Genomic DNA, 22,725 nt, shown 5'->3' with positions numbered 1-22,725 from the left:
TGGTTTTCATGTGTTAAACATAAACGAAGCCTATGTCTTTCCTTTAAGTTCAAGTTTGCTTTACACCAAATTTCAACAAATTCGATTCATCGGTTTAGTCGTGAAACGCCATAGACAGACATACTGAAAGAGTTATCAATACATATATTAATATTAATTGACATATTGTCTGTGAAGTAATTAGCTATACGATTTATATTTTGAAAATTTTGTTAATTTTATCGAACTATGTTTTACAGATACATTTATATGATTATATTAATCAGTGTTTGTAGCTTTTTAATTACAACTGGCAGATAGAGTGCGTCGAACATTATGGCGAAGTAACAAAAGTGAATACAAAGTCAAAAGCGAAACCACTCATCGTTTTGTTTATACGTTAAAAGTGCTGCCACTTTAGTTATTAATTTTAATCCTAGGTGAATGTTTACGGTTAAAAGCAATTAAAATCGTTCGTCATGTTTTGCCTGAACCTCTATTTTCGTGTACGGTTATGGATAATATGGAAATATCAATTCTGGTCAATCTCCCACAAAATATTTAGAGCTTGATCACGGGATATCAAAATATATTTTTTTACTTGCTTTTTATGGATTTAAATGTTTAATACAGATGAGTTTTTCTCTATAAGAACTTTTGTTATACGGTGAGTAATATAGTGACTGCTTGTCAAATTTCCATTGCTGGGCTAAGGCCTTTGAGAAGAAGGTTTGGAGCATAGTTTACCAAGCTGCTCGAATGCAAGTTGGTGGGATATACATGTGGCAAAATTTCATTGCAAATAGACACATGCAGGTTTCATCACGATTTTTCCTTCACTGCCAAGTACGTAATGAATTATAAACACAAATGTAGCACATTGAAATCATCGTAACCGATGCACGCGTTCTAACCACTGGGCCATCTCCGCACTTAATATCAGAGAGTTATTTTATTGAGTGCACATGTACAGTCAAAATAATGAACTATACTTATCACATATAAACGATACATTGTGTATTCCCAATTCAAAATATTTCCAAAAGTATGACAATTTTATTCGTTAGTTTAACTTAGATACTGCTATCCGAAATTAATGTTTAAAGTTAGGCTCATAAATGCGTGCAGTCTGTTTTAATTGCAATTTTAAACTTTGCTAAGAGGAATTCGTTAAACTATTATAGTTTTGGAAATTTGAAATTGGCTTACGTTATTTTCATAAATTATTTAAACAGTTATGTTATGTTTTTTTTGTATTATATTTATATGCTAAGAATACGACATAAACACTTCAATTGTCAGAAGTATACATTTCATCAAATTGCTAGTATGTCTAGACTTAGCCATCACATAAAATGCATTCATTACGATTAAGCCGAATCAGTTCACTGCTGGACATAGGCCTCTTCCATTGTACGACACTGAGCTCGAACATCAGTTCTCCTCCTCCAATACCCGTACGCTGTCTTACGAATATTATCATTCCACCTGCTGTGGTCTCTAATAATGAACCAGTCTGCTTTAACTGCCATTGGTTTTGTGAGACACGGGCACTGCTGCTGCATTAATCGAATTAATGGTAACGGATTGTACTATAATAATTAGTGCTTCATGTTGATTATCATTTTATCCAGTTGCACGGCTGCATGTGAACAATTTAAAATTACGGAAAAATTCTCTATTCCCACCATCAACACCCAGACTGACCCCATCTCAATAGTTACAGAAAGCAAAAACTTATATGAAAGTAAAGCATATTTACAACAACAATTTTACTTGCTCTTGGAAAAGCGTTTGAAATTGAATTATTATTTTAGTTCTAAAAATAAAAGATTCTTGTAAATATAGTTTAAAATGAAAAGCGTTTTTGAAAATGGAAAACCAACATGCCTTCATTTTAAATTTAAGAATATTAAAAAATCGTCTGCGAGAGAAAGTTAGCTAAACGCTTACAGTTGCACCTGTCGCCATTTCGATCCCTATTTCTTTCTAGCATTCAAAATATTCCATTTGTCGATTTCTGCGTAATATTAAACGTTTTTAACTTGAAACCTTTTGCGAACTATTTTCTAAGAATACTGAATGAAATCATTTCAATGATTTATCTAAATTCTTGATTAAATTAATTCATATAAATGTTTGTTTTATTTGAATTTTCATTCATATAACTTATTTATAATATTTTCCTTAAACAACTATTTAATTGCTAAATAAAAAATATGTAAAATCATAAGAACCTGACGTAAACTACTGAACTATGGACCTAACCCAAAGATTTATAGAACAATTTTATAATGCTTTATTAATTATTCCGTCTTCTAAACAATAGAACTGTGCAAATTTTGTTACGTAAGCGTTGTTTTTTGTATAATATGTAATTCTTAAGAGCAGCTCACATTTTTATATAGTTCTATAATATTTTGTTATTTTAATAGGCTTATCAACAATCGTAACGCACAATGAAACAGCAAGACTAGCTGGCGATACAAATCGAGGTTCTGGTGGAGTGCTGTTCGCAGCCGGAGGCTGTGCTGCAGCTGCACTAGCGCTACTCGCAGGTGCGGCTGCTGCAGGCACATTGTACAAGCGGGGAAATAAAGCTAGGCATCATGATTCTATACAGTAAGTAATTTAAGATACATTAAACCTATTAAAGTAAGTTATTTAAATTAGTATTACTGTGCAGAGTAATTAAACAAGGTCACACAAATAAATTTGCTGGCTAATATAAGATATATTGATAAGAGCATAATGAATAATTAAACATATCAGATTGTAAAATATTCGCTAAGTTTTTCCGTCGTCGTTGTATCTGTCTGTAAAAGCTGAATTATTGTTGATAAATATGACGTCATCATGATTTCTATGACATGATATTTACATAAAGCAAACACAAATATTGAGGAGAACCTCAAAAGGGAGAGTTTTTGTTGTAAACATGCGAACCTAGCTGAAAATATCTCGCGCAAAAATGGGCAGCATAGTATAATATATATAGACTATACTACAGCGTAAACCTATGAAACAGTCATAAGTCAGTAAGCAGACATGACGAAGCATGTGTTATGGAAGATTACCTAAGCGCTAGTAATCATGCTATATATTATATATTCTAAAACAGAATACATAATTACCTCGAATTAATTTAGTTATGTTCTAGAGAAAGGCAAAATAGAAGTCTATAAATATTAGCGAGAGCAATCTACAAAAATATTGCTTTATTTATTCAGAACACATTTTGTAATCGAAAACATAAGTTATTTTATATGGTGTTAAAATATTATGGACAAAACAAAGATGACATAATTTTATAATTATTATAAAAATATACGATAACAACAAAACGACTATTAGTGAAATACAAAATACAACATGTTTGCTTTTCGTCATACTAATAAATGTAGGATCACTCTATTTAACGCTAATGAATATTATTTTGAACAGATTCATCTTAGAGCATAGTTACTTTTAATAATGTAATAACACTCTCAATGAACACTTAATTGAGACTAGTCACTTTGCACTCTTTTGTCCATCGGACTATAAGAGTAACTTAGTTTCGCTTATAGCCTGACGAGAGTATAAATTATAATACACACAAGAGCATCAAAACAATCAACTTATTACTTATTCGGTTGATATTTAAAATTAATTGTTGAAGTAAAGTAAGAAGTGGACTATATCATCTATCCTTAGATGTAGGTACAAGAAATATAAATAGATTTCGTACTTTGAAAGGACTTCTAATTCAAGTATTGTTCACGAGAAATTATGAGTTCACTGAACATTCCCAACTCGGTAAATCCAAAACTTTGAATAATTTAACGATACATTTTACAAACAAATAAATACTCTATCTTAAGCCATGTGTCTGAAAAAAATATCAATAATTTTAACCAACGAAAATACAGACGAGTTTTCTTTTTTCGCCTTATTTTCATATAGGCAAATGGAGCACCCGGTAAGTGGTCACTATCGGCGATAGATTTTGGCGGTACAATATATAATAAGTGGTTGGCTAGGTGGGTTTGTAAAAAGACCTACCATCGGATAAAAAAAGTATAATAAATAAATGTAATCACATTTTCATCACGTAGGTATAAAACAGGCAAATATTTATAAATACTAAACTTATTATGAAATATACATTCAAAAACTTTCCTTATTTAACAACAAAATTTTAATGGGCTCTGTAGTATCTCGGTGGCTATTACGATATAATTTAGAAGGAGTTAAACGTTGTTCCTCAAGAAAATGGGAAAACGGCGAGTTTCAAATGGAGTTATCTCACTTTTCAGCTTTGACTAATTAATTGTGAAAGTTCGTTCGAAATTTTATTATTTCTATAACGAGAACCTGTCAAATAGGATATAATTAATGGCAAATTTTCGGAAAAATTCCGTTTGTTTTAACGTTAAATCTTAAAGATGATAAACGAGTCGTTTGCATCGACTTGCTATTATTTAATTAGCAAAACGGTATTCCACGTTTAAATTATAAATGTAGTTTTTTTTTTCGCCAAAATTAATAGCACATGGTATTCAATTCTAATATCATGTTATAGTTTATCTACATTTAAATTATATTCACTATCAACATAAGAAAAAAAAATTAAATAATTTTAATATATCACAAATCTATATGATCGGCAGACTTACAATATGTAGTGATTTCTAATATCTGGATTAATGAAATCTGAGCTCAATGTCGATGAAATGAGAAAATAGTTCACGGCGCTTCATTTTGTACAGGCTGAATGACACTCATACAATCTTTGATCAATACTAGTATAGTTATAAATAGAAATTAATAAAAACAACAATATAGTTGTTGTAGTTGTATATATAGATTGGGCTGAACTAAGCTGTGAATTCGAAACTGTAATATTAAAATTCTTGCTTTTGTGTGCTATGATTTTCTTCGGAAAATTGAGTTGGCTATTTTCGTCATCTAATTCACAAATTCTTAAGATAAATATGGTCTAGCTTATTCTTCTTGTTATAGTGTCTTGTAATCGTGAAATGATTTGGTACTGCCGACCAGACAATTTACTAAAACAGCTCTACAATGCCTACTAACTAAGACTAATTTAGTTTATTTTGACGAGCGTTCCCACCTACCATACGTAAAGTCAGCCATAAACTTTAAGCAAGCTCATATTCAACATTAGAGCGAATGTAATAAAGACTGCATTTTTCGATTACACTTCACGTGAGCTGAGCTGCTGACGAGAGCTACTGATTGGCTAACCAATGTCCGCAGCGTGTATTGTCGAAGTATTTCAATAGGTAAACTTATTAGATTATCTGTACGCATAGCGTATTAATCAATATTAATATTATATAATAGTATTAAAAATCATATATGAATATTATAAGTATGAATCAGGTTTAAGTTTAATTTCGTAAAGCCAAACCATAAAAAGACTTCGTTCTAGAATACTCGTGTTAAATATGTAACCCATAGTGATAGCTTATACTCTTCCCTTCGTCTATTAACATATACGTGAGGGTAGATCGGTGATACCGATCTTATCGATAGCCAATAAATTATCCAGTGACGGTTAATTGCCCGTTGCCTGTGTTTTAGATGAAAAATGGTTTGCTTTCACATAGACGGCGGAGGAGGCTGCTTTACGACGATATGTATGTCTATTACATACTGATGCTTTTTTTATATTATTTTAGCCGAGACATGTTTGATAGGTTTTGTTATTCATTTTAAAGTTATATATATATCTTTATGATGATAGAAGTCAAATTGTAGAATGTATTTTTGCGAGCATGTAATATATATGTTTCAAATACTACTGACTATTAAATTTCTATACGATTGATTTAAATTTCAAAATACGAGTTGAAATTTATTGAGTTTCAACTTTTATTTCTCGAAAATTAAACAGAATACGTTTTACTCATTGAAATAGTTTTGCCTCGTTAGAATTTGTGGCATATCAACTTGAAAGACTAAAAACTGTTATCATAGCATTGTGTGGGTAATTATAATTGTTATAAAAAGGGTATTTTTTCTACTTGTTTTATTAAGTACTTGATACGAGTTTCATATTGTATCTGACATAAATATTTGCAAAGAGCTATACAGAAACCGTAGGTACTTGTTTTTCGCATTCAGAAATGTCAACATAGAACAATGTTGTTATATAATATATATTTTTATGTCGCTTGTATTGTTATTGTGTTTTTCTATTATATATATTAATTAAAACGCGCACTCGTCTTTAATAATGTAACATTTGTTTAACAAAAATAAATAAAATATATGTATATCTGGATTTTATAAGTATAAAAATACAATTGCTTGTTATTTAGACTTTTGTTTTAATTTAAATAATTAAAACAATTATTTATTATTTTCTCTAGATTACTCTCTGATAACGGTCAACCCCAAGCCGCTTGTCTGGATTTGAAATTGTACCGTTCACCTTAAATGGTTTCGCGTATCGTATTCCTATTAACGTATATCTAGATTTTATGTTTACGTTCCGTTAACAGTGAATAAATTAAATAGATGATTATCATGGTTTAAATTAAAATATATATTGTCTTAAAAATTTAACGCTGTAGTTTGATAATGTGTATATGACCACAAAATGAAAAGGGAAATAAAATTTAATGATCATATTATGTAACTTTTTTGTACAAGATTTTTATTTAAGAAATAAAATTACAAGTCCTATATTATTAAAATGTATCGTAATAATTAATTTCGGAGTGTGTTACAGACAGAGCGTGTTCTTTGTTCTTAAATAATAATACAGTAGCATCTTAAGCTACCGCCTCTGGAGCATTACGTACGCTGCATCTAAATCTTTTAATGTATAAATGTTTTGCAGAAACATCTGAACAGCAATTCTCTAGACATTACTGATATAGTATAATTATAAACAGGAAGAGAATTGTATTTAATTTTGTAAAATATTTAATTGGACGTCCAGGTGTGCAATGCACACTACTGATCAGATATTTTACCGCCAAAAATCAGTACCAATTAGTCTTGTTATATCTGGGTGTTAAAGGTGAGAGAGTCAGTTTAATAACAGGCACAAGAGATATAACATCATTGTTCCCAACTTTGCCAGCGTATAGGCGATGTAACCCATATTTATGGCCTGTGGTTCCGTCTTCCATCAGGGGATAACATATTGTATATATATATACAGAGTCGGATTTAAAGGTCTGGAGGCCCTGGGGCCACAAAGCAGTGGAGGCCCTAGACCAACAGGAGCGTGGAGATCCTAATAATTATATCATGGATTAATGGATTACTTTAGCTTTTATTAATTTGAATCAGTAAGTATTTCTTGACTGGTATCGGTAACTTTTAAAATAATAAGTAGTAAGATTATTATAATTTGACTATATCTCGGTATTTGTAATCTCACTGAAAACTTTTGTGGCCCCCACTTATGTGGAGGCCCCAGGGCAGTTGCCCCGGTGGCCCTGTATATATATATATACAACTGTAACATATTGTAATAAATAAATATCTGTTCTGCATCTGGCGGGGCTAGTGGTCAGGGTATACGGTTTTTTAGTAGTAGTCACACTATTGCGAGTTTTATTCATGGTTCATGAAGTAACTTCAATACAAACTCAGAATTAATTTCGACTTTAATAAATGTTACATGAGAGCAAAAATTCTGTCACAAGTTGCCAAGATTGCCTACTTAGGAATCAAACAGTTGCTTTAATTTTATTATTTCCATCGCCCACACCAATCGTCTAAAGAATCGAAAGAGAAATCGTATAAATTATACTAAAATTGATAACAATAGATTTTGTATGGTTGTATGGTTTCTTGGTGGTAGGGCTCTGTGCAAGCCCGTCTGGGTAGGTACCACCCACTCACCAGTTATTCTACAAATAACAGTACTCAGGATTGTTGTGTTCCGGTTTGAAGGGTGAGTGAGCCAGTGTAACTACAGGCACAAGGGACATAACATCTTAGTTCCCAAGGTTGGTGGCACATTGACGATGTAAGGAATAGTTAATATTTCTTACAGCGTCATTGTCTATGGGTGATGGTGACCACTTACCACCAGGTGGCCCATATGCTCGTCCGCCAACCTATTCCATAAAAACAAAAAACAAAAAACATTAATTTTAAATTTTTTGAATGAGTCACGAAACGTATTATTGTAAACCATCTAAATAAAATATAATTGATATTTTAAGAAAATTGAATGGAATTCTGTTACCATGTAGATTTGTACTAGAGTCCAATACAAACCGTTGAAAAAGATCACATATTTATGCATTATGATTGACTATGTTTTTGTTGGGGCTTTATTTATATTAACGAGACTGTGATTGCAGCACATCATATACGACTGCAGCGTACGGCAGTCACCAGAACGTGTTGCTTCGCCTCGACAACCTCGGACGGCCTCCAAGCTCAACTGGATCATACGCAACTATCGCAAGCCTACATAAATTTCCTTTCGGTAAGTATACTGAATTTGAAAATAATAATTTTAAAATTACTATTAATAATTCACACTGGTGGAATAACGGTAAGTAGTCGTCTGATGGTAAATGAGAGTTACGTTAATATAGATCTTGACTACCACGGGCACACTACTCGTATCATAAATAGTAAATTTATTTATAACTATGTTATTACCTTTATATTTTTCTGTAACAAAACATAATATGCTACAAATGTATATATTTCTCTACTACTTATTAACCGTGCCTCTTTGAGTTTCCTTAATGCATTATCGATAAAAAGGTACACCTTTTAGGTTTCAATTAGCGATCCGACCGTCTTCGCACGGGTGCAATATTGATACTAAATATACTACAGAATTTGTTTATTTACGACAACACATTAATAATTTGAAAAATTATCGGTGTTTATTTAATATGTTGTCCATGTATTATATAAATAAAGCTTCGTTTCGAATCACTTTATCTATTAAAAAAAAAAAACGAATCATTATCCATAGTGAAATTTTAAAGATCTCATCGTCAAGCGACTTTGTTTTATACTATGACGTTTTGATTAATTATATTAATGATGATAATGTAATAAAGTTGCTTTTATTAATGACTTAAAACATAAATTTTTTAATTATAATAAATACTTTAAAAATCATAGTAGTTGATAAAAGAAGTTAATTAAAAATTACCACTGCAATGAGTTCTAATATTTCTTTCATGACAATGAGTATTGAAATTCGCTGTGAATTAAGTTTTTGTGCCGTCCCTTATCGCTAGCAGCCAACATTTCATTGCGTTATTGAATGATGTTCTCATTTTCATTTTCAAACGAATTAATCAATTTGCATCCGCCTGTGGTTCTTTTGTTCACTTTACACTGAATTTTATCAATTAATGTTTTTTTTTGTCTTTGTGTTTACACATGTCTCCCGCAAAAATGATGACTAATTATAAAGTAAATCTACGATTGGAAGTGATTTTAAAGTCAACCTAAAAGTTTGATTTGTATTAACATAATCATGATCTAAATAAAATAAAAAACGGAAACAAAGTTATACTGTAACGACGACAATCAAAGTAATGTTATGGGAATAATTACAAGTTAGGACGATGCAATAGGCCATCACTGTCCATACACAATGGTGCTGTAAAAAACGATAACTAAAATTTACATCGTCAATGCACCACCAGTCTTAAAAACTTAGTTGATAATTATGTCTCTTGTGCATATAGTTACACTGGCTCACTCATACTTCGAACCGTAACACATCAATTATGAGTACTGTTATTTGGTGGTAGAAAATCTGATGTGTTTGTTAGCTACCCAGGCGTATTTGTAAATAAATGACAATGAGTCACTACGGCAATTAATCTATTGTGATACGAAAAATCAACATCTTTTAGGTTTACAATATATATACAAATTCTATTTTCAAATATTGTTAAATGTCCATGCTATTTCGTTTTGAAACCTTTGAACAAAATGCAGAATATATAGTTTATTTAAAAAATACTTTATAACTATTTTTGTTTTATTTAGTTTTCCTTAAATTAAACAACTATTTTTAAACAGAATAATGCCTTGGTTGCCTTGCCTTGAAGACCTTTAGCAAAGGTCAGGTAGCAGAAAAGATCTTTGCATTATTGGTATACTTGATGTTTATCTAGCCATTTTGTTTAAATAAACCTAACATTACTTCATTCGGGTATTTTGATATGTTCCATACTCAATTAAATTATTTTTATAAACATTCATATAAATAAGTTCTACAAGTATTATACTATTAACGAAACAAAATTATAATAAATGTATAACAATACCTAATACAAAATAATAATCATTAATAAAAAATACTTTAATCATTTTCTGTTTCGCTAATACTATTTACTATTACATTAACAGTATTACAATGATACGCCTGACCGTATTTCGCGCTGCCTCCCGCCAACAAGTGAATGAATTTGAAAGCCATCTAAAAGCTTGACGTATGACGTTCGGAAAGTCACACTAACTCATCTTATGGTTCTCGTATTTTACTATTTATACACATATAACTTGTAATATGTTTATTAGCCCGGATCCGGGGTTTCCTCCTAAAACTGACCCTGCTCATTGGTCAAGGGGTCAGCCGTCTGCCATTTCGTTCCGTCGAAGTTTGAGTTCGAACTCGTATCGTAAAACCTTAAACATTTATATATTTATTTTTCTATAAAGATTTCTCGTCGCTGCCAGTAGCTAGGAAGTCAACAGTTTTTACACATCCGTGCCTCGGAAAGCTCGTTAAGCCTGCGCTCGATCTCTTTTCACTTGCGTCGTATTACTGTCCCATGGGGCTAAGAAACTAATCGAATAGAGTGCATCTCTGTTCGCGCATAATTTGTCTACTTTACTGCGCATATGGCATATCTGAGATTAACTATCCTGGCAAAAATGATTATGATGACATTCTTAACTCTTGTACACTAAAACTCCAGGGCAAATATAATTAAAGCAACTCTTTGTAGGTAGTCGTCGGTCTCCATCACCCTATGCGACAACACACATCGGTGAACACATTTACGCTAAGCCAGAGTCACGAGTTTCCTACTATGCTGCGTCAAACCTCACACACGTGTCTCAGGTAAGGATTAAAACTTTATTTTTTATTGTTATTCAACCTCTTTATATTCACAGTATTTTTAAATATCGAATAGTGGGAAATCTTAAAATAAATAATCCTCCATTGTTGCGATGAAGATCGTTGCATACATACGGTACATCGTTAGTTACTAGTAGTATTAAAAAATCAGCTACATTAATTTCAAAATTAAATAACTTTAAATAACAATTCTTTGAATTATAACATTTAAAACATTTATCTCAATTGTGTCAAATAAAATTTTATTTTATTTTATAAGATTTCTTACTATAGGTACAATAAATTTTCGCAACCCTAATCCATCAATCTAAGAAGTACCGGAAAACACCAGAAATAGTCCTTTTTCGTTTTCGCTAATACTTTATTAGAACGGAGCTCTGGATAAAACATAACTTAAAGGTATAATATTATATTAACGTATAATATAAAATGTATAATATATATTTGTTTTAAATCAAAATTATATTTCCAAAATTTTTTAAATTACATTTTAATGTTATTCATAAAATGTAGGTAATTTTGGAGATGGCCCAGTGGTTAGAACTTGTGCATCTTAACCGATGATTTCGGGTTCAAACCCTGGCTGGCCTGATATGGGTATAGATATGTGCTTAATTTGTGTTTATAATCATCTCGTGCTCAGCGGTGAAGGAAAACATCGTGAGGAAACCTGCATGTGTCTAATTTTATCGAAATTCAGCCACATGGACATTCCACCAGCCCGCATTGGGACAGCGTGGTGGAATATGTTCCAAACCCTCTCCTTAATGGGAGAGGAGGCCTTAGCCCAGCAGTGGGAAATTGACCAGGCTGCTACCTTACTTTACTTTTACTTTAGGTAATTTTAAAACGTATTTCAATTTTAAGTACGTTTAGATTTCCAAATTTACAGTCTAGATGTGTCGGTATTGTTCATTATCTAATAAGGGCCACTTTCTTCAAACTTTTTGAGCGTCGTAGGAGATTGAATTGCGCAGAAAATGAGCCCTTTACCTCATTAAGGATCCAATTTGAGCGAGCAGCAGACATCCCTTCAGGTGATACAAACGTAATGCAATTAGTGATCTTCTTGGCATGCCTTCTGTTTTGCTGGAAGAATTATCGCTGACCTCAATTTTATATGAAAGTTCTACTTCAACTTTGTGCACGCTCTCATATTGATGACTTGCGTGAACTACTTTTAAGGCTTTTCTAGTGCTCTAGTACTTAACCCGCATTTAGTATACTGCGTTCAAATACGCATAAATACTAGGAAGAAATTGTGATCACCAATGTTTATGGAAATGACATTATAATCAGCCAAAGTAACTTCACTAATTTAATACAAAAAATGCAATACGAATGTATTTTTTTTTACTTTTACTTATTTAAACTCTGAAACAAGTTCATTAGACTGTTCATATCTGTAACTTCAGTAACTTGTCTCTTCTAGTTTCGCATATCTTTCCTCGTAAGCCTTGGCACGGAACGGCGTTTTTAATTTGCGACCCCTTTGTTCTTGAATTTATCGCCCCGTTGAGTTTTTAGGAGAAAATATGAATTAGTGCTCTATATAGAGTAAGGCGCTAACGAAGGTGGGAATTATAAAGAATTTCTCTACCGTACCAATTGCGAATAAATTAACTCGTAATTACTACCTTTCGTACTATTTTAATATTATTCGTATTTTAAAATGTGTTAATAAATATTGAAACGACAATCAATATTTATTAATTAAGCTATTCATGAAATTAACTCTGCAATAAATCAAATAACTTAAAAGAACTCAAATGAGTCTAAGCGTAGTTTAAATCAGTTTCTAATATATACATATAAAAAAAATGTTATGCTATGTATTAATGATCAGCCATTTATCAAAATAGAAAAAAAAAACTAAAACTATAAAGTAATTTTGTCAAGTTATACACATCACATATCACACACTTACCATTATAAGAGTTAAGTAAATTGAGGACTTAAAAAATCAATTGAGTGAATCAAAATCAAAATCAAAATCAAAATCAAAATAAACTTTATTCAAGTAGGCTTTTATAAGCACTTTTGAATCGTCATTTTACAATTAAGTGAAGCTACCACCGGTTCGGAAAGTAGATTCTACCGAGAAGAACCGGCAAGAAACTCAGTAGTTACTCTTTTTTAACATTTAAAAAATACAACGTCATGTTAATTAAATACAATTATTTCAATTAATGTATCCTGCTTGGAAGTCAACAGGTATTAACTCCACGCTTTTTTATCATCTACAAAATCTTGTATCGAATAGTATGCTTTTTCTACCAATGTATTTTTAACAAACGATTTGAATTTACTAAACGGCAAAGTTAAAAATTTCTGCGGAATTTTATTATAGAAACGGATACCTTGCCCCAAGAAGGATCCATTGACTTTGCGGAGTCGGAAACTTGGCGTTATAAGTTTATCCTTACTTCTAGTGCATATACAATGATTATCACTGATTTTATCAAAGTGATCAATGTTACTGTGAATATACATGATATTGTTGTAAATATATTGCGACGCAACAGTAAGTATTCCTACTCTGTTAAAAACATCCCGAAGAGAGTCTCTAGCTCCAAGATTATAAATAAACCGAATTGCTCTCTTTTGTAAAATAAAGACAGATTCAATATCTGCAGCGTTACCCCAAAGTAATATGCCATATGACATAATACTGTGAAAATAACCAAAATAAACTAAACGAGCGGTATCAATATCAGTTAGTTGTCTAACTTTTCTAACCGCGTATGTTGCGGAGCTGAGTCTTCCTGTTAGGGATGATAAATGAGAGGTCCACTGAAGTCTGGAATCTAATTCTATTCCTAAAAACACCGTAGTATCAGCTACTTCAAGACGGTCACCATTTAAAGATATATTATAATTTTGCTTGCTAACATTAGGTAGGGTAAAAACTACACATTTTGTTTTTTGAGCATTCAAAACTAAATTATTTACTGTAAACCAATTGTGTATCTGTGATAATGCACCGTTCACATCGTCATAGTCATTTTTTTTCCTGTCAACCTTAAAAATCAGCGAAGTATCGTCAGCAAACAACACTATATCACAAATACCCTTAACATAGAAAGGAAGATCATTTATATATACTAGGAATAGAAAGGGACCCAAAATTGAACCTTGTGGAACTCCCATTTTTAACGTAGATCCAGAAGCTTTATTCCATTAATGAAAACTTGCTGGATTCTTTGACTTAAATATGAAGCGATGAGATCAAGAGCTTTACCTTTAACACCGTAATATTTGAGCTTATAAAGAAGCGTTTCGTGTTCTACACAATCGAATGCTTTAGATAAATCACAGAATACTCCAATAGCGTTCTGTGATTTCTCCCAAGCATCGTAAATATGTTTGAGAAGCGCAATTCCCGCATCAGTTGTCGAGCGACCTCTTCTAAAACCGAATTGCTCACCATGAAAAATAGCATTTGTACCGAAATGGACGAGAAGTTGATTTAAAATAATTTTTTCGAAAATTTTACTTAAAGATGGGAGTATTGAAATAGGCCTGTAATTACCGGGATCGCTTCTGTTTCCAGTTTTAAAAAGTGGTAAAACTTTACTACATTTTAACAAGTTAGGAAATGAACCCGTGTCCAAACTCTTGTTAAAAATTACTGCTATATACGGAGCAATATCGTATATGATGTTATTAAAAAATTTTACCGAAATGCCCCATATGTCGTTAGTTTTTTTAATATTTATAGTTTTAAATACTTTTATGACATCTATTGCAGAAACCGTTTCAAATGAAAAATCAATAACGCATTTAGAAACACTATTATTTAATAACCTAGCTGCATTTGATGTAGATGATTTTAAATGAAATGTTATTTTATGGGGTACTTTATCAAAAAATGATTCAAATAAATTAGCAACCTCTAATTCAGAACTCGTGTATCTACTACCTGTGTTCAATTCTATTGGTATCATTTCCTTTTTGTGTTTTCCACTAACACTACTAATAACATCCCATGTGGCTTTAATTCTATTATCAGAATTCAGGATTTTTTTCTTTAAATATAAGGACTTAGCAGAAATGCATACTGTTTTAAAAATTTTTGAATATTTAATGACGTATTCTAAAAAGGCTACGCTTCGATTCCACCGCCTCATATCATATAAGTCGTATAATTTATTTCTACTTTTATAAATACCAACAGTAGCCCAGTCACTAAACTTTAATTTTGTGTTACTATAACATGATTTCATATTAAATATATTGTTAAATTCTTTTAGTATTACTTCAAAAAATGAATTATAAAGCTCATTTGGATCCTGTGTCGTAAGATCTAGATTAGACAATTTATACGCCACAATATCTTTAAAACAATGTAATTTGTTAGCCGTTATTGGCCTGTATGTTATTTTTTTTAAATGATTTATTTCTTTGTGTTTTAATGAAAACTTCTGACCACAATGGTCAGAAGTTAAATTATTTATAATTGATACTTCATATATTTCACAGTCACAGAACACATTATCGATACACGTAGAAGTGCCGTCGGTTATTCGCGTCGGTTCATTAACTCTATGAGTTAAATTAAATGACATAAACAAGGCAACCAACCGAACACTTAACGTAGTTTCTTTAAGTAAGTCGACGTTAAAGTCCCCACATACAATTATATATTTATTAGTTTTACATAGCTTTTTAAGAATGTCCTCCATAGTGGTTTCAAACAAATAATAATCTCCCGATGGGGGCCGGTACACGCAGACTATAATGTACTGTGGAAATTCCACGCAGGATAGTTCGATAGTACGTTCGATAGAGAGGGCCACAATATCTTTTCGAGATTTACAAACGATATCATTCCGTACTAATATTAATGAGCCACCACGAATAGCACTCCCTCTTACGAACGAACTTGACAGTTTAAAGTTTGAAATATTAAATATGTCAAATTTTTTAACCCAATGTTCTGTGAAACAAAATACATGTATTTTATAATACTCCGAAAATAATTCTATTTCATGATCTTTGCCACCTATGCCCTGTATATTTTGATGTATAATATTTAAGTAAGAGGGCGCAGATGTTGTCGTTTTATTTAGTTTAAACTATTAATTTGAGTATTTTTAATTTTGTCGGTGTTAATATAAATTAAATTATTATTTTTATTATACATATGATCCTTGGTAACATTACTTGTAAAATAATTTTTGATATTGTAGGCAATTAGGTTACCAATTTGTCTTTTCGATTTCATTGGTAGGTACATAGTATCCTCTGTCCACTTAAATCTATGAATAAATTTATTAATGTCAAATAACATTAAATCATTACTGCAATGTCGAGTCAAATTATATAGACATAGGTTTAAGTCATAAATATGTAAATTCTGTGCATCTGTCAAGGTATGTGAATATGGAAATAAACTAATTATAAATTTGCATTTCTTTTGATTTTGGATTTCAATTAATAATTTAATATCCTTAATTAAACTCTTTTTGTTTAGAGACAAACTGTCACCATGCATTAATACTACTACATTATTAGAACCCAGATGCATAGAATTTATTTTATTTATTTGGTATTGATAGGTTGCCCCGGGTGAGCATGTGTTAAATACATTTTTTATTTCACTTTTAATTATTGAGCCAAAGCCCTGTCCTAACTTATCCGATACTACAATAACATCTTTATTTAATTCTAACCCCAGTTTATTATGGTGTGTGGTTTATTATTACATATATCAATATGTTTACTTGATATTTTTTCGAATGTGAGTCTTAGTTACGTCACAATAACACTAATCCTTTTTTCATCTTTTTCGCTATCCAACAGCAAACTATCACAAAAGATCGTATAACCGACCCAGCAGAACAACTTCGTCACTTAACAACCCAGCGGTCTAACATACGTCTTGAAATCCTCGTCCACGAGGGAACTTTTGGAAGGATATATAAGGGTGTTTTCAAACGAGGGGACACGTATGAAGAGGTACTCGTTAAAACTGTTTCAGGTAAGTCAAGTTAAAGAAAATGTGTGTCTACAATTAAATTTCACTTTAATACTAATTATAATAAAGCCTTTGTGGTTGTTCTCATTGATTACATATAAATTAAATAACTCGTTTTTAACTTTTGCCTCAAAATTTGATGTAAGATATCGGCCCACGGTCGTTGATCTCTTACAGTTTGTCGTTTAACAAAAGCCTCCTCTAAAGATTTCCATTCATACCTATTACGAGTCCTTATTGTCAAATTTCAGTATTGTCGTGACGCAAATTAATTGTATCGAGTACATTTAAGTTTTTATTATTGATCAAGATATTTTTTATAAATATCCGAAGCCAAAGAAATAGTATCTCATAAAAATGACTACGAAATGGCAATAAAACTCACTTATAAAAACATTGTAAAAATTTATACGATTAATTGCTAAAAATATTAATAGTAATATTAATATACATGGTAATATTATTCTATAATATTAGAAGCAGCGTCAGCAATGCAAGCAGCACTGCTAGTCGCTGAAGGTCTAAGACTCTGTGGGCTTGTCCACGGGAACGTACTAGCTCCCATGGCTGCTTGTGCTGAAGAGGCCAGGAAACCAATGCTAGTTTATTGTTGTGTGTCACATTCTTCAAATCTTAAGCGGTAAGTATTGATAAATAACATATCGTGTGACTATATTGAAATAACTCGTGAATATCTCTATCTCATGTCAGTCGAAATAATCCAGATGGTAGTTGAAAATAAATCGAATATAGTATGTATTACTAAGACATGGATACCGAACTCAATTATACAATAAATTGCTTTAAAACTTAGTTTAATAGTGATAAATCTTGTAGTATAATCATACATTATTTCGTTGTCATTAGTAGTTATAAAACAAAAGAAGATGACAGAACATTCGATTTTACACATAATTTTTTTTTAATGTTGTAAAGAGAACGTTTTATATATATGGCAAAATAATTTTAATTAAAAATAAATGAATGTGGATGTTGTTAATATAAAAATCGTAAGCGCGAACAGTAAGTAAGATGTTAAAAATAATCAATGTTAAAAAAATGAAGGGTACAAAACCTAAAAAAGGACTCTGTTTACTTACCAGAAGTTATCCTCTGCTTCAATAGTATATTACTCGCTGTTACTTAAAGGATCTGTACATTCATCACGACAAAGTCAATTTAAAAAAAGAAACGAAATAGGCACGGCTCAATCGAAAACGTACATATTATATTATACATACACTTAATTTAGAAAGAGAACATCATACCTAACGTTATTAATTCAAGGAAAGAGCACGTAGCGCTTCCACACTAATGTGTAATTTTAATTTAAATACATAAAGATACGTACTCATAAAATCAACATAATTAAATAATTTATTTTTTCACCCGTTGATAAGAAGTTTTCATAAGTTCATGATAAATACAATTTATTTACATGGAATATATCTACTTAACTAATATTTTAATTGCCTTTCGAAATAATACTCGCTTTTACGAGAATATATTTTATGACATGGCCATAATATTATATTAAAAACACGACAATAATCCAATAGACATGCAAATGAAGTCTCTTCGGAATTGGAACGAATTGTAATCAGTAATACATACGATTAATAAAATCTACATTTTTAAGTAAAGCCGACAATATGTAATGAAATTCCAACGCTAACGTATTATGCTAGTGCCTATGTTTTAAACACAATATTATATTGATACTGATAATGATAATTAAATAGAGTACAATTATTACCAAATAGAAATATAATTATGTTCTAGGTTTAAATTAATAATTCAGGTGTGGTTACGATGCGGCCGTTTTTCGTTTCAAACAAATCCGTATTAAATAGATTTCTGGTTACGTTATCGATTACGCCTTTCTCGTTAATAAACAATAATGTATGATTATTGTATTTAAAATTCAAAGTAAATCGAATTACAATTAATAATTATTACTATTGTTTCTTCTGTTTACATTTTAAATTGATTAAAACAATGGTTACATTCGAAGTATTTTAAATTATAACTGTCAGTTTCAATGTTCATTTGTTTTTCATTTTCGAAATATGAATATTTTTTTAACCTGTGTCTTTTCCAGAATATGTTGTTAATTTATAACGAATTTCGTTTTACAAATAGGTTCCTAACATCATGTCGGCTTGGCCATCAAGCGGCTCCAGCGACTAGAGAACTAGTAGATTTAGGTGCTCAAGCGGCTTGCGGTTTGGCGTATTTGCACGTTCAACGACTAGTACATTCTGATATAGCTGCTAGGAACTGCATGTAAGTTGTCACGGAACCATTTCTATGCTCCTCGAACAAATAAAGTCTTTATTTTAACAAACAAAAGAATATTAGTAATTTTACATGTTTTAATTTTCGAATGTTAAATTAAAAAAAAATAAATAGAAGAAATAAATAAGTTCATTGACCTTTATTTCCTATAGAGTGGACGAGAAGTTAAGACTGAAGGTGACCGACAATGGTCTGTCACGCGATCTCTTCCCTGATGACTATCATTGCTTAGGAGATAACGAAAACAGGCCGGTAAAGTGGATGGCGCCGGAATCATTACTTCAAAATCAGTATTCGACGGCTTCCGATGTGGTAAGAGCAATATATTAAGCCATACATACATAACGATAAAGTAATGTTTAACAGTCAACTTTTTTAATTAGCCTTTCAAATCTCTAAGTGGTGTCGTTCAACGAGCGGCCTGATTCACTTAAAGCCAATTTATAGTATTATTACACACTATATTATTAAGGTAGTGTTGTTTTGAAACAGTGGTCGATAGGAATTACCCTCTGGGAGCTGGCTACTCTCGGCGCGTCTCCGTTAGCAGAATTAGACGCAGCGGACGTCGGAGCCTTCCTCAATGGAGGCTACAGACCTTCGCAGCCACACAATTGTCCTGATGAGCTGTAAGTAGAAAAATACATTTTATATCATACTCAATAGTATCAATTGCGGATTCATATCCTAACAAGAGTCCCCACTGAATTTTAACGTAAATAATGTGATACTGAAGAATAATATCATAAAAAAACAGCACGACATATTGGTTGATTTTAAAATTGGAATGATTTTCAAAAGTTGTTTTATATCAGGCTCCGTAACATGGCATTTACATATAAATGACCTGTTTGTTAGTCTGAATAACTTATTGAAAACTAATAATGATTTCTTATAGAATTTTCTATGTGATCTTCGTCTTGAATAAAAATAAACACTCGTCAGAAATCTTCAAGATTAGATTAAAAGTATTGGTATCTTTAGATGTAATGTAAACGTGCAACGTAATTCTATCAGGTATGGTTTAATGTCCTGGTGTTGGACCACCTCGGCACCAGCTCGACCAACAGCTCCGCAACTTTTAGCCGCACTCCATGATTTCAGACAAGCACTCAGTACTTACATTTAAGTCTATCTACTAATATACTAAAAACATTATTTCTAAGGAGTCCATTTTTTTTTAAATTTAGAACGCACACTATACTTAACTATTTTTGTTGATTCTCGTAAATCTTCTACGAACTTTATGTCTCTTGCAATAAAAGTCAATTTTCCAAAATTTCAAGGCGATATATAAGTTACTTTTTCTTCTCATTTCTTCTAATTTAGATAATACCAATGTGCCTACTACATGATTTGAATATCCAATGATATTATTTGTAATGGTACAATTTTAATAATAGCCAATTATTATTTTTCCATTATGATAATTTTTATCGCCATATAAATTATGCCGTTAAGAAGTTGAAGGCATTTGTCATCATTAAGATTTTTTGAAGTAAAACTATAATCATATAAGAAATGAAACTGTATATTTTTAATAAAAGTGATATAATATGTGTATAGAATCTTAGGTAGATAGATATAAAATTGTATGTTTACTTAAAAGAATTCTTAGAATTCAGATAAACTCGAATTACAATACCAAAGAATATTTGACACAACGGAATTAATAGTCTGTAATCCTAACACAAATTCGGAATGTAAACAGTACGCAACCATATTTAAAAGATAATCAAAGAGTTCATTAAATACAGATAAATTAAAACAACAATCAAGCTGTACATAATGAATAAAATATATTCCTCTAAATAAATGAACTAGATGATACATTTATATAAGATGTAAATACAAAGTCGATGCAAAAGGAATTAATTTCTATTAAAATAATATTAAATGTCGTAAACAAGATAATGCATTTAGTAGCTTAAATATATTGATGTTTTAGGATAAAGCTAATATAAGTTAGGTTAGAGTTCCTGAGGACATTGAAGTCCGTCCAGGCCGACATAAGGATCAACACCAAAACAGTAGTTAGTCATGGTTTAAATGTAGAAGTGGCTTCGACGGATTACAATACAAGTTCAATGACCTCAAATCATAATAACAACGAATATAATAAACAACAAGAAACAATAGAAGTCAAAATTAATCGTGGAAGTGTAAATAAGAGCTCAGACTTAAAAGGCGTAAATACTTTTAAGCGAGCGTTGAATGAAAATCAATCCGATACCGTACAAGTTATTGTTTGTAATAATAATCCCTCGAAGCCATATTTCGGCGTAAACCATGAACATGAAATAATTGTCTATTAACCAAATATTATACATAAACATTTAATTACGGTTATTTATATAATTTACTCTGTAGTTAATATTGTAAATATTTAATGTCACTTGTTTACATTTAACACGTTTATGATAATTGTGTAAGAGAATAAATATTCATTCTATACTATTCGAATAAGTACATTTTATAAAAAAACTAAAGCCACTAGTAAAATGGTAGCTGTTTTCGATCGATTTCGAATTTATATATGTGTAGTTCACGTCGTTTCTCATATTCTATATCATGGATAATGATTAGTACGATGGATGCTTCTAGAATATTCGTTTTTCAATTGTTTGTTATATGATTGGCTTTCATCTCATTCTCCATGTTAATTAAAAAATAAATCACCTAACTGTTACCTAATTATCACACAGTGCAATATTTTCACCGAATCGAACTCTTTTGTTCTGTTTGACTATCCATAGCTTTGTATAATTGTTATTACAAATTCCTACCTCGGAAATATTTGAAAATGTTACACGATCCCACTTAAATTTAATTTATTTTCATTATTTAGCTGATTTGTCTGTAGTTTATTTGTCGTGTCAGTTTTCGTTATTATTATTAATTCACGCATGTGTGTTAGAGTTTTGTTAGCGTTGTTTTACTTATATTTAAAACGCGTTATGGATTATACAGGGTGTTTAACTCTTAGGCATGTCATGCGAATGGTAGGATTTTCATTATTTATTTGCGCTTGTCTGCGCTTTTAACTTAAGATTGATGTTTCTCGTGGAATCGGTGTTTTATATTATTGTAGGTTAAATGTCTATTTAAATATCTTCGTAATTAAATGTATTCTATTCTAGATCCTGCAATAGATCGCTAGAAGCGCTATCTGTACTAAATACTATTTCTAATTCTAAGTCTTTTTAATCTAAATGTTTAATTAAGCATACAAACATTTTCATATGTATGTACAGGCGAATAATAATTTATCCGAAAATAGAATATAAAATTCATATTATTTGGAATCTTGCTTACAATATTTTTGAGTAAAAATTATTTATTGGTAATCATAACACATTTTAAATGA

The 22,725-nt window shown here is 31.0% G+C and overlaps 1 protein-coding gene across 1 annotated transcript in view; it reads left to right on the top strand.

Moving 5' to 3' along the window:
- LOC124534677 (tyrosine-protein kinase Dnt-like) overlaps positions 1–21,070 on the top strand; it is a 65,088-nt gene extending 44,018 nt beyond the window's left edge. Inside the window, exons 5-14 of the mRNA XM_047110660.1 lie at positions 2,415–2,601; positions 4,301–4,303; positions 8,316–8,443; positions 10,947–11,062; positions 16,886–17,063; positions 17,538–17,700; positions 19,203–19,346; positions 19,511–19,670; positions 19,851–19,987; positions 20,376–21,070. Coding sequence (XP_046966616.1) covers positions 2,415–2,601; positions 4,301–4,303; positions 8,316–8,443; positions 10,947–11,062; positions 16,886–17,063; positions 17,538–17,700; positions 19,203–19,346; positions 19,511–19,670; positions 19,851–19,987; positions 20,376–20,487 — 1,328 coding nt within the window. The 3' untranslated portion in view covers positions 20,488–21,070. The remainder of the gene's footprint in view (positions 1–2,414; positions 2,602–4,300; positions 4,304–8,315; positions 8,444–10,946; positions 11,063–16,885; positions 17,064–17,537; positions 17,701–19,202; positions 19,347–19,510; positions 19,671–19,850; positions 19,988–20,375) is intronic.
- Positions 21,071–22,725: the final 1,655 nt, after the last annotated feature.

This window comes from Vanessa cardui, chromosome 1 (genome assembly GCF_905220365.1).
Source record: "Vanessa cardui chromosome 1, ilVanCard2.1, whole genome shotgun sequence".
In the NCBI taxonomy this organism is placed as follows: Eukaryota; Metazoa; Arthropoda; class Insecta; order Lepidoptera; family Nymphalidae; genus Vanessa; species Vanessa cardui.
Note: the sequence above shows the minus strand (reverse complement) of the source record. Positions and strands in the feature narration are given on the sequence as shown.